This window comes from Cucurbita moschata, unplaced genomic scaffold, assembly GCF_002738365.1.
Source record: "Cucurbita moschata cultivar Rifu unplaced genomic scaffold, Cmos_1.0 Cmo_Scf00006, whole genome shotgun sequence".
Taxonomy (NCBI): domain Eukaryota; kingdom Viridiplantae; phylum Streptophyta; class Magnoliopsida; order Cucurbitales; family Cucurbitaceae; genus Cucurbita; species Cucurbita moschata.
The window spans coordinates 941092-953937 of NW_019268522.1; the positions used below are offsets into that span (position 1 = coordinate 941092).

At 35.9% G+C, this 12846-nt stretch overlaps 2 protein-coding genes across 2 annotated transcripts; one reads left to right on the forward strand and one right to left on the reverse strand.

Annotated features, from left to right (window-relative positions):
- The first annotated feature begins 841 nt into the window (after window positions 1–841).
- On the forward strand, window positions 842–6952 carry LOC111444331 (protein S-acyltransferase 24-like). The gene is made up of 13 exons (XM_023082395.1): window positions 842–1372; window positions 1885–2025; window positions 2562–2674; window positions 3022–3101; window positions 3274–3437; window positions 4069–4207; window positions 4297–4396; window positions 4518–4575; window positions 4787–4864; window positions 4979–5077; window positions 5700–5778; window positions 5869–6017; window positions 6138–6952. Exons 1-13 carry the CDS (start codon window positions 1097–1099, stop codon window positions 6564–6566), a joined length of 1905 nt encoding a protein of 634 aa, XP_022938163.1. The 5' UTR covers window positions 842–1096; the 3' UTR covers window positions 6567–6952.
- A 248-nt stretch (window positions 6953–7200) lies between these two features.
- On the reverse strand, window positions 7201–12480 carry LOC111444333 (NEDD8 ultimate buster 1). Its single transcript, XM_023082398.1, has 11 exons — window positions 11917–12480; window positions 10861–10983; window positions 10673–10769; window positions 9708–9743; window positions 9137–9324; window positions 8961–9063; window positions 8604–8785; window positions 8438–8515; window positions 7921–8023; window positions 7746–7839; window positions 7201–7643 (listed from the first exon to the last, which is right to left on the reverse strand). Exons 1-11 carry the CDS (start codon window positions 12216–12218, stop codon window positions 7279–7281), a joined length of 1671 nt encoding a protein of 556 aa, XP_022938166.1. The 5' UTR covers window positions 12219–12480; the 3' UTR covers window positions 7201–7278.
- Between the last annotated feature and the right edge of the window lie 366 nt (window positions 12481–12846).

Genomic DNA, 12846 nt, shown 5'->3' on the forward strand with positions numbered 1-12846 from the left:
AATATCTAATTAATTAAAATAATTAACATTCTAATTTAATCCCTTATAAGCTAATCAAAGCACATTAATCTGACCTTTTACCAACTGATATTGACTATTTTTATTTATAAAAAATGGGAAAATGGTTATTAAAAATGTTAATTATTATAGAATCAAATCAATTTTGGACATTATTTATAATATAATTTAAGATAAATATAAAATTACCATTATAAATCAACATATTTATATTATTTATGCATTTTTTTAAAGACTTTGAATAATTACAATTGTATTTAATTTAATTTTCCTATTATTTTTTTTAGTTTTTGATTTTTTTCCGACCCTTTCATAGATCTCTAGGGTCGAGCTAGAAATCTCGAAAGAGAGGATAATACGAGATATAATTTCAATATTATTGTAACCCGTTTTTATTTGCTACCATAAATATAATTTTTTTTTATTTATTTAAAAAAGGTTAGATATCATATAATAAAAACGGTTAAAAAAAAAATATATTTTTTTATAAATTCATTAAATAATCTAAAAGGTTGAGAAATTAAAAGATCAATTGATAATTATCTGTTTTTTTTTAAATAATTGTTTTTTAAAATCAAATTAATATTTGAAAACTTAAAAAAAAGAGTTTTAAAATTTTATTTTTTATTTTTAATAATATAACTAAGATAAAAATTGATAATTAAAAAAAAAAGATGGAAAAAGAAACAAATTAATGTAAAAAAAAAACTATAGTAAAATATAAATTAATTAATTTGTTTAAAAAATAATTAACTAACCACTAACTAATAATTAAAAAAGGAATAATATTAAATTATTATAGTTTTTTCTGATAAAACTATGCGGTTCATAGACGGCTTGGATTTTCTCTCTCTTTCTCTCTCTTTCTCTCTCCTCCCTTACAGCCACCGTCCACGCGGTCAACACTCACGGACGGCGACGACCAGTTTCCTCCCCTATGGCATTCCCGGAAAAACCCTAAATCCCCAATCTCTTCAATTTCCATTCTTCTATCTTCAATTCGTTCGAATCCCTCCGATCTTGCAAACCCTAGACCCACCGGATTCATTATTAACACGCAGTTCCTAATTTTAAAATCATGTCTTCGGAAATTGAGGTCGTCGACGAGGTTCAATCGCGGGATCACGAGCCCTCGCAACCTGCTTCTGCTTCTGCTTCCACTGCCAATGGAGAAGGTGAAGAGAGCCTGAGGAATGACGTTTACACGGCTGCAGCTTATGGCGATATGGAGAAGCTTCAGAGATTGGTCGAGCGCGAGGGTTGCTCCGTTTCTGAGCCCGATGGCCTTGGCTACTATGCTCTTCAGTGGGCTGCTCTTAATAATCGCACTGCTGCTGCTCGTTATATCATTGAGGTTTGTCTTTCCATTCTGCGTTTTTGTGCCTGTGGGTCGTATGGAAAAATTGATTTCCTTCCTTCCTGCATTCAGACCACAGATCCCTTTTTTGTTTGAATGGATTTTGCTTTTACTTTATCTGCCTTTGGGTTTGAACAATTGTGTTTTTATTAATTATCCGATTGGCTTTGGGGAAGCTTGCTTTGGGTAATCGAGGATTAGCATGCTCTCTCAACTGCCTTTCTCTTGTTTAAGTGAATTAATGAATGGTAGTTTCTAGAAGGAATGTCTGGGAAACATTGATTTTCAGTTGTTGAGAAAGCAAGCCAAAGAAATGAAAGAAAGGAAAGGCTTTTAGTTTTGATTTTCTATCTGGTTCTCCCCTCCAAAGTGAAAATATTTGGATGGGTGTGGCAATTGCTAGAGGTTTTAAATGATGTCTGTACCTACAGAACGGAAGCACAAGCTGTAAACTTTGTCTTTTCATTTGTATTAGTTGTTTAGTACATTTGGTATTGGATCATTTCCAGCATGGAGGCGATGTAAATGCAGCAGATCATACTGGGCAAACAGCCTTACATTGGACTGCTGTTCGTGGAGCCATCCAGGTTGCTGAGGTTTTACTCCAAGAGGGGGCTATAGTCAATGCTGCTGATATGTATGGTTATCAGGTCATATTTATTTCCTCTCCAGCAACTAACTGATCGTTACTTTCTTTAATGTTCCTGTTCATGGATTTATATGGCCTAGGGTAGGAAGAAACATTATAATATTTTTGTGTAGCATAAAGAGTTAGTGTAGTCCCTTGTTCTTTTGGATTGGAGTCGAGCATTGGTATTCTTTTGTTCGGATTTGTTATTTTATATGCCCTTGTATTGTTTCATTTTCTCAATGAGAGCTTGGTTTCTTACAAAAAGAAAGAAATGATGAGCAAGACGTTCATGGACAGAAATTTATGTTTTTTCTTGATTTCCTGCTAAATTGTGTGAGAAATAAATAAATCTGACACTAATTTCTATTCAGAAACTTATTCCCGAACCATTAACTAGGTAATGCCAATCTTCTGTCTTGAATAGTAGCTTTCTAGCTACTGTTTGAGGCATTCTTTAACTATTAAAAAATTGTTCAATATTGAATGGATAGTCAGTACATCAAATAAAAGTCGCCTTCTAGCATACTGATGGTAACTATATGGACGTGATTGCAGACAACCCATGTTGCAGCTCAATATGGTCAGACGGCTTTTCTCTATCATGTTGTTTCAAAATGGAATGCGGACCCTGATATTCCTGACAATGATGGGAGGAGCCCGTTACATTGGTAGTAGTTTTTTTACAATGCTTCCGATTGAGAAAGTTGCTGAGTTGTATTGTTCATATTTATGCACATATGGTGCTTATAAATGTGGGATTTTGGGTGGTATTGTTTAATTATCATGTGTTATCTTATTTACTATTTGGATTTGTGCTTCTCATCCTATTTGTTTTTGTAGCTATAATATAATTGGTAATCCCCATTTTGATATGGTCCTTGAATTCTTGCGCTATTTTATGCACTACTATTTCTTAACCATCAATGAGTGTTGTGCTAAAGATGTCTTTTAATATATTCTGACAAATTCTTTTAGGAATTATATTTTTCTCGTTGATTTTTTCATGTTTTCTTAGGGCTGCGTACAAAGGTTTTGCTGATTGCATACGACTTCTCTTGTTTTTGGATGCATATCGGGGACGCCAAGATAAGGAAGGTAATGTTTGGAGGGCTTGAAAAGCTTCACTGAAGAAAAAAGCATGCTTTCTAGTTTAAATATAATGCGGAAACTTCTATTTATATATATATATATATATATATATATATATATATATATTTTAAGAAGAACAATAGTTTTAGAGCTCATGTTTCCTTCTTTATTATTTCAGGTTGCACTCCTCTCCATTGGGCAGCTATTAGGGGCAATTTGGAGGCATGTACAGTTTTAGTGCAAGCTGGGAAGAAGGAGGATTTGGTGGTGACCGATAATACTGGCCTTACGCCAGCACAACTCGCTTCCGACAAGAATCACAGACAAGTTGCATTTTTTCTTGTATGTTGAAACCAAATCAGTTTCTTTACTCTTGAATTATTTTTCTTGTTTCCAAATTATTTTTCTTATTTTTTGTTATTTATTTGATAATATTTCTATAACTCTCTGATTATGTTGGGGGTTTGCATGTAAATGATAGCGAGTTTAAAGGTCATTCTTTTATTTCTTTTCGTTCTTCCTATTATATCTGCCACCTCATTTCTTCTTTAAGTCAATTTTTTAAAAAGATATTTCTCTAGTTTGCACTTGTTATTTTACTGAAGTTGACTTCGTATTATATCCAAAACTATTGAATGTTACAAACTACCATGTGAACTCTTTATTGAACCAGCTGTGTGCTTGTGTTTTTTTTTTTTTTTCCCGTTTCTTTTAGTAATGTAGATTTTATGTTATATTTTTGGTATAAGATTCTAGGAAAACGGCGTAACTTCGGCATGAAGAGATTTTTGTTTTGTTTTTTCATTCTGAAAAAAAGATTTATATATTTTAATTGGTCTATACATTTATATATTTTAATCTCTTCTATTACTGTAGGATTTCTCATCTTCCTTTTCTTGTGACCATTTTTCTTTGCTGAAACTTTGTTTCTTATATACAAAGAAACTAAATTTTTTCTGCTTTGAATTTTCAGGGAAATGCTAGAAAGCTGCTTGACAAACGTTGTGATGGAAATACCCGCCTTGGAAAATTTTCAAAACTCGGACTTGCTCCTGTACTTTGGTGTTTGATCTTTCTGTTGCTGGTGACATATATTCATTCCGTCGTTTTGGGTATTTCCATAAGCTTCACGTGAAAGTTAAGAACACTTCTCTTTGTCTCTTTAATAATTAATCTAATTTGTTTTGCATTTTTAAAACAGCATCAAATCTCCCAAAGTTAACGGCTGGCTTAGGTCTTCTTGCATGGATGGGTGTTCTTCTAGCAACTACTGGTCTGCTCATGTTTTATAGATGTAGCAGGTATGGAAACTTCCCTGAAGACGGTTCATTCTTTTTGTTGTCGAATATTTATAGATTGTAACAACGAAGCTTGATTTATTTGCTAATAACAGCTTGTTCTTTATGTTTAATTAATCTTCAGCAAAGATCCAGGTTTCATTAGATTGAACATGCATGACTCTCAGAGTATGAAAGATGATGTGAGTTACTTATTTTCCTCTTAGTATCTGTCCTTAAATAATGAGAGTAACAATTTTCCATACTTCTTTCCTCCTCTTCCAGCATTTGTTTCTGTAAAATTTTAAAAGTTTCTACTTTATTGTTACAATTGAGCAGTCTTCTTTCTTGACTGTAATCTGTATGCCAAAGGTGAAAGCTTAAGTTTTTTATGTTCACATATCTTTCCATTAGGAACCTTTGTTGAAGATCGAGGTCAACAACCCCGCTTTGCTGGCTGGGAATTGGTCTCAGCTCTGTGCTACTTGCAAGGTGCGTTCTGCTTCTGAATTTTGAAGATCGTGTTTTCATTTCTTTTTTACTTGTCTAATTTATTTTTGGTATCATTTTGTTACATTTTTAACTTGATTTGGTAATCATGCCTAGATTGTCAGGCCTCTTCGTGCTAAGCACTGTGCAACTTGTAATCGATGCGTTGAACAATTTGATCACCACTGCCCTTGGGTATCCAATTGTATCGGCAAGGTACGATATCATTTGTGAAGGACATTTTTGTGTTAGTTCCTTGATTTTAGAAGTGAAAAATAACCTATACCATTAATCTAAAGAAATAATGCCCTCCAAATGACTTGATACTTAGCTAGGACTGATGTAAACGGCTAAACTGGGGCCGTTGCTATGGAAGCTATAAACTATAATATTAACAATTATCATTCTTTTTTTTTCATCTCTTCATTATCAAGTTTATTAGGGTGGTGGCTCACGTTAGACTGCAATTATTTATTTTTAGAATTCAGAAATTAGATTTCTTTAATATAGCAAATAATTAATAACTGGAGGGTGAGCGCTTCTTCGATAATGTTGTTTACCAAACTATATCTTGGCATAAACTGTCTAATATTTTTAGTTATATCTCCTTCATTGTAATATCGGAAGGCCTTTTATAAACATTATGGACATTATATTCCTTTTGTAAATTTCAACCATCAATGAAATTGTCTTATGAAAAAAAAACGTTGTTTCTAGGATAACATTGCCAAGTAGTCTTCTTTGTATTAATGGCTGCTGTGTGCGTTTGGTTTGTACATTTGCTTTGATAGATTCATACAATCTGAGATTTAATTAGGCTACTCAATATTTGACACAGAAAAACAAATGGGATTTCTTTATATTTCTCGTTCTGGAGGTTTCAGCAATGTTGATCACTGGAGCAGTTACTATTACAAGTATGTTCAAATGACTTTAAACATTGAGTTATATCTGTAATTTGTCTGGTGGTGTCCCATGTGCACTCTTTGACAATAAATCTTTCTCAGGAGTTGTGACCGATCCGTCCTCTCCATCGTCTTTTGGAGCATGGATTAACCATGCTGTCAATCATCATGTTGGTGCTATATCATTTCTCATGGTTGATTTCTTCCTCTTCTTTGGTGTGGTAGTCTTAACAATCGTTCAAGCATCTCAGGTATTTTCTATTTTACTACTCGTTGAAACTTTAAATTTGGCATGTTCGTTATGTGCTTTGCTTGGGTTTCCCATTCCATCTCGGTGCGTAATAATGGAAAGTTTTCTTTGATGTATCCAGATATCTCGCAATATTACTACAAACGAAATGGCAAATGCTATGCGGTATAGTTATCTTCGTGGCCCCGGAGGTCGGTTTAGGAACCCTTATGATCATGGAACCAAGAAGAACTGTACAGATTTTCTGATTAATGGATACAATGAAGACGTGGAGTATAGTGAAGTACCGTCACATTCAGAAGAGATGGAAGCAATGTCTGTACCGATGACTTCAACCTTGCAAAATGGGGATGCTTGTTCTCACCACACCAATGGAAGCAACCACGTAGCAATAAATGTGAATTCTAAGAATACAACTAGCCATCACGGCCATTCTCATTCTTCAAATTGTAATCACACTAACCATGGAAAAGCTAAAAACAACAGTGTCCCATTGGGCTTAGGTCTTGGCCTCGGGCGTTTATCGACTCGCTCAGTAGCAGCATCATGATGGTTATTATTGTTTAAGCGATTCCGGAGTTAGTGCTTTGTATCATGTTAATATATTAAACATTAGATTCAAATGTCCAATTATGGTTCGCACACTCCTTCACGAGATCACCTAAAACTTTATGTCGAGTACTTGATTTCGGATATGCTGTTCTTTATACAGGTTCTGGCACACATGGTGTGTAGAAAATGGAAGGTATCGCATCTGGAACTTCATCTGCATGGAACTAGCTGCTTGTATATGAAGTGAACATAATCTTGGTGAGGCTTCTATTCTGGTTCCAAGCTATATTGTAGATGCTCTTCCGTAGGCATGAACTTATTATTTTGTTTGATAGAGCTTTCACTGCCGTTCGAGAATATCTTGGTCTATTGTTTTCTTGTTTAGATATGTTTCTTGTAATAAATCCTTTTGTGTATAGTATAAAAGTTGGTCCCGTTAATTGTTCAAAACTTGATCGATCGTTTGTGGATGTATATGATGAAATGATGTAAAATTCACACGAATAAGTGCAAGTATACACTGTCACAAGTAGCAAGTAATGAGTAAATATCGAATTCTACATAGAACTTATCTAACTTTTTGAATAACACGAAATTAACGAGAACAATGATCTCTTTCAAGGTTAGTTTTGTTTGTCTCTAAATAGCTCTACCATATCCAGAATTTAACATAGTATTATTTACATAACATAAGCCCTGTCAAGTGTTTCTTAAGCTTTCTCAGAATTCATCAGTGAATCCAATAGAGCCAAGTACTCTGTGATGGCTTCTCCTTCTTTTGTTACATCCATGTCGTAATCTGATACAGCACTAGCCCCGTCGAGTTCTCTGGCAAGTTCGCTTTCCATCTCAGAGTCTCGGTTTTCTTCGACAGTAGAAGGGCCTTCCCCATTATCAAAGTTGTCTAACATGTCTTGGATTTCTTCAATGTTTGAAATGGAGGAGCTTGCATACTCGGAAGCCGAGACTGTAGGGACCGAGTCGGGTTGCCCATCAACCGTAGATTTAGTATCGGGCAGTGATAATAAATTAACTGCTTGCTCTAAGGAGCCACCAGCCTGAAAAGCTGCAATGGCTGCACAAAGTAACAATTTGAGAACATTACTGATTGAATTGAAATCTCTCAATGATATAAGATCAACAAGTTTGGTTTCATTAATAAAAATAACATAGGTACCCCTTGTTCTATCAAACCCCATGAGAACGAGCTTATCGACTGCAGCATCGGTTGTTTGACGCTGTCGTTTCCTTTTCCTCGACTCTACAGCATTCTGGAATTCATGAAATGAGTTAAATTCCGTTAAAGTTCAAACAAAAAGATCAACTCACAGTAAGGATACAATCCAAGACACCTGAATAACAGAGTTAGTTTCTGGATTTATCAAATCATCCAATGCTTTTTGTAAGTCATTCTCATTTCTTCTCAAGGCTTCAGCAGCCAAGTTTTTTTCATACCTGAAAAACCAAGTCAGTTTTAACGTGAATGATAACTACGAGGACGCTCATACTGACTGCTGGCATATATAATTGCATCTCGATCGATAAAAGTTCTCACGAATCACAATGTCGTGGTTTGCTAAAGAATTTAATCAAAGAAGCTCTCACCAACATCAAACCTAAAATGAGATATCTTGTAAAGATGAAAACATACCCCTATTTGTTGTGGAATAAGAATCCAATGCCATAATTCAACATGAATCCATGATGCTCTAAGCTTAAACTAACCTGCCTACCTTCCAACTTTTCCTAGTAAACTACATAGTGAATCAATTCGTGGAACGGGTAACAAACAGTGAAGATAGAACCTAAGAAACTATGCTTTTTTCTGCCATTTTGGAACAAGAGAACAACATTGGTTAGTCTACTTACCCTATAGATGCCAGTTCTTTCAATCTCTGAAGATCAACAGCTTTCTTGGAGGGTGTCATTCCATACCGTTTTTGCTCCCTGAAAATTTTAATCACGTTATCAATACTACAGATCGATTATAACCTTCCGGACGAAAATAGAAGCTAGTTTTGCTAAGAATACGTGCTTGATTTCCTTCTGGCGTTCGATATCCTCTTCCCGTTTTTTATCTCTCTTTGTTCTTTCCTCAAAAAGGAAATCAACAGCCTTGCATACATCTTGATGGCACATGCGCAGTGCTCTCTTTGCTTCTCCTTCCTTAAAGCCCATGTCCATTACATGGGATAATGCTTCATCTGGCACTTGTAGCTGAAATTTAAAGAGGTTGTAAAAAGTTGCATAGAAATACAAGAAGCCGTCTTTAAATATCAATATGGAACTATAGCTATGATTACAACTATAGCGGCATTCAATAACACACCCTTCAGTGCTATAAAAATATGATCGGCTTGATCCAACCAATTCAGTAATGTGATAAACTAACCTGAGAATATTTCATTTGTGCTGAGTTGATCGCTTCCCGGGCCTTATCGAACATACAACTGTGGTATGCAGCCACCCCTTCCAGGAGCTCCAGTCTCAAATGTCTGACATGATAAGAAAACTTGATTAGCTTGAATCTGGAAACCTATCCCTCAGACTATTGGCTGGCTGACTTACAAGGCAAGCTCGGGATGACAACCAGCTTGAAGGAGTCGAACTCGGGAAGAGTCCTTCCCATGAGCTCGTTCAATTCCTTCTCTAGCTTTTGCAAGGCGTAATCCTGCATCCGAGAGCCACTTGATGTCTTTTAGCATGAAATAGCACCACACCATGTCTATTTGAAGAATTGAGACGTTGTCAACAAACTGACAGAAAAAGGGTCAAACTCAGTCAGCAAGCTAAAACCCTGATGGAAACACCACCTTCGGATACATACAGAAGAAAAGGCAAATGATTAAAATCTGTATACTTCACGTAGTCTCAACCCAATATCTCAAATCGTCACCATCATAAACAGCACCGAAAGGAGTCTCGAAGTAACTAATAACATATAAAACATCTAATAGCAAATTAAGTTGAAATGTTATCAATAAATAGTCGAGGATAAGTTTGTCTGAGTGGCATCTGTTGTTGGACAAGTAACTTAGCTTCTTCTTTCACGAGTTCAAATAACTTAAGCAATGAGCCTGGGAGGGGGGAATCGATCAGGGAACAAAAAAAACTTGAGGATAAAGAATGACTCGTTCACCTCAATGAGTTTTGGATTGCAAAGAGAGAAAGCCTCCTACGAAAGAATGAAACCCACATTGATTAGTATTCTCTCATAACAATAAAAAAATTACTGATGTCAATATCTAGTACAACCTTAGGATAATCGAACCATAAACCGTGTTTGAGCATCTAGAATTTAAAGATAAAGAAAACAACAGGAGAATTGATATAGAGAAGCAATGGAAGGTAAATGATTAAATTCATCCAAAAGTAGGAAATGGCCTTGAAAGACCAGTCGTAGGCATTAGAATTTGGAATCATTGCACACTCGAAGAAGAGCATTTCACAATTAGTTATCACCAATAGAGAAATGAATAAATGTACCCAATCCAGCAGATAAATCATACTGGATTTGTAAACAGGCCAAGCCCACCGCTAACAAAGTTTGTCCTTTTTGGGTTTTCCCTTTCGGGCTTCCCCTTAAGATTTTTTTTTTTTTTTTTTTAAAACACGTCTACTAGGGAGAGGTTTCCACACGCTTCTAAGGAATGCTTTGTTTCCCTCTCCAACCGTTGTGGGATCTAAAAATCCACCCCCTTGAGGGCCCAACGTCCTCACTGGCACACCGGCCAATGTCTGGCTCTAATACCATTTGTAACAACCTAAGTCCACCGCTAGCAGATATTGTCCTCTTTGGGCTTTCCCTTTCAGGCTTCCCCTCAAGGTTTTTAAAACGTATATACTAGGGAGAGGTTTCCACACCCTTAAAAGGAATGCTTTGTTCCCCTCTCCAACCGATGTAGGATCTCACAGGGTATAGTTTATTTTCTTTCATTTTGTAATCATCTTTGGGGGGAGATGTTCATGTCGATAAATAGTTTAATCTTCGTTTTCATCTTAAATCATTTGGATCTTGTAGCTAATTCTTAAAACAAAGGGGAAAACAGCTAATATTTCGTAGATAATATTGAAGACAATTAAAATGATCAACCAGTAACATACCTCTCCCATGATGAGTACTTCTAATGCTTCTTTGTAATTTCCCTTTCTTATAAGCTGCTTTGCGTTTGCATGAAGCATCAAGCCCATCATGATTGCCCTATTGAATGGACAAAATTCAATCACTGAATAACTATAAATCCTAACATTTGAGATGAGGATTCGCATCGTGAAAGCAATCTATCTCTTACCTTTGATCAGTTTCAGACCCCAAATTAACTTTCTGTCCACTTTGATCCTCAAGTTCTATATTGAAATCTTCAACTGGGAGGAAACCATTAGCATGTCTCTTGGCTAAAGCAGTGGCAGCTGCCCTGTAAATTTAGAGAAGATGCCAGAAAATGAGATAAGAAGATATCCTTAAAACTCTTCACAGTGACTCATGATCGACTTGTGGGGAAGAATACCCTCCAAAAGTTCATTGTCACTCAATAAAAATTGCTTTTATAACGGCCCAAGCCCACTACTAGCAGATATTGTCCTCTTTGGGCAACCTTTCGGGCTTCCCCTCAAGGTTTTTAAAACGCGTCTGGTCGAGAGAGGTTTCCACACTCATATAAAGAATGTTTCGTTCCCTTTCCAACCGATGTGGGATCTCACAATCCACCCCCCTTCAGGGAACAACGTCCTCACTGGCATACCGTCCAATGTCTAGCTCTGATACCATTTGTAACAGTCTAGGCCCGCCCAATGCTAACAGATATTGTCCTCTTTGCATTTTCCTTTTCGGGCTTCCCCTCGAGGTTTTTAAAATGCATCTACTAGGGAGAGGTTTCTACACCTTTATAAGGAATGCTTCGTTCTCCTCCCCAACCGATGACTTTTGATTCCTGAACTAGATGCTTTGCTTCCAAAATCAACTGTTAAAAATGCCTCATAATACTCATAGAACAACTGAAGCAGATATCCAAAAGCTGAAGAAAAATTTTAAAAGATGAACATGATATCTATTACCATCCCAAAGATTGGTTTAAACCCCACCTTGCAATACTAAAACTCAGAAAAGCAAGCCCATTAACGCAAAAAGCTCTCAGAAAACAGTCAATTTCATCATGAAAGCAACCATTTATAAGACCAAACATCTCAAAATCTAGCAACCATTTTGGAACTTAAGACCACACAATGAGTTGATTCCAGAAGAAACTCAAATTTCAGTCGAATTAAGCAACCAACGATGGCACTGCACATGCTTAGTCAAAAGTAGATATGAACATAATCAGAGAAACAAAAAAGAGTCGAAGAATCACTTGACTCGAGCAAGCCTGTTAGAGCGTTCTTCCTCAGCCATCAACTCAACGTTGAGTGACTTGCCCTCTTCAGTAGAAACCCGCCTAGCAAGAATCCGTGAGTTGTTCTTAACACCCAAATCGAGTAGTTTCTCGCCTCCATCGCCATCTTTCAAGATTCTACCACCGCAAATCAAATTGATCGACTCAACCCCACAGTTCGATCGCCTTGCTATTTCCTCCCTCAACATGATCACAGTCCAATTATCCAGTTCCACGTCCAAAACACCACTCCACGGCCCTGAAATCTTCAATTTCGCCATGAAAATCGATCAAAAACAGGATGGATGCCAAAAGGGGTAGTGAGAAAGTTAATGATTGAAGCGATCGAGGTGGGTTTGATTGGGATTTGCGAGAAGGAAGCTAAAAAGGGTACGAGGAGGCTTTTCCTTGTGCATCAAGTTTTGGAAATTTCATCGAATTGGACTTAAATTCTTCGCCCCCAAGTTCGTTGATGCATGTTTGTGGCTTGAGGGCCCATTTCTCATCGCTCAAACCGCACTCTTATGGCCTTATCCAACGATCTCGACTTGAAGAGGGAAGAAAGATCCACTTTTGCAACTCAAATTACAAATTTATCGAAAAAAAAATCTATCCATTTAAAGGATTTTTATTTTTTATTTTTAAATTAAGTTTATAAATTATTTGTTTTGTTACTAATTTTTTTAGATATATTTTAAAAATTCAAACTATTTTATAAATAAAAAAAAAATCTTGAAATTTGGCTTTTTTTTTATTTAGAAAATATTGCTAAAAATTGTTAAAAACAAACATAATTCTAAAAAATAGTAATAAAAATGTTTGGTTCTTAAATTTTGAAAACAAATTCTAATTTTTGGGAAGAAATTGGTTGGTTGGATAGATATTTTAAGTATGATTTTATTTTAGAAT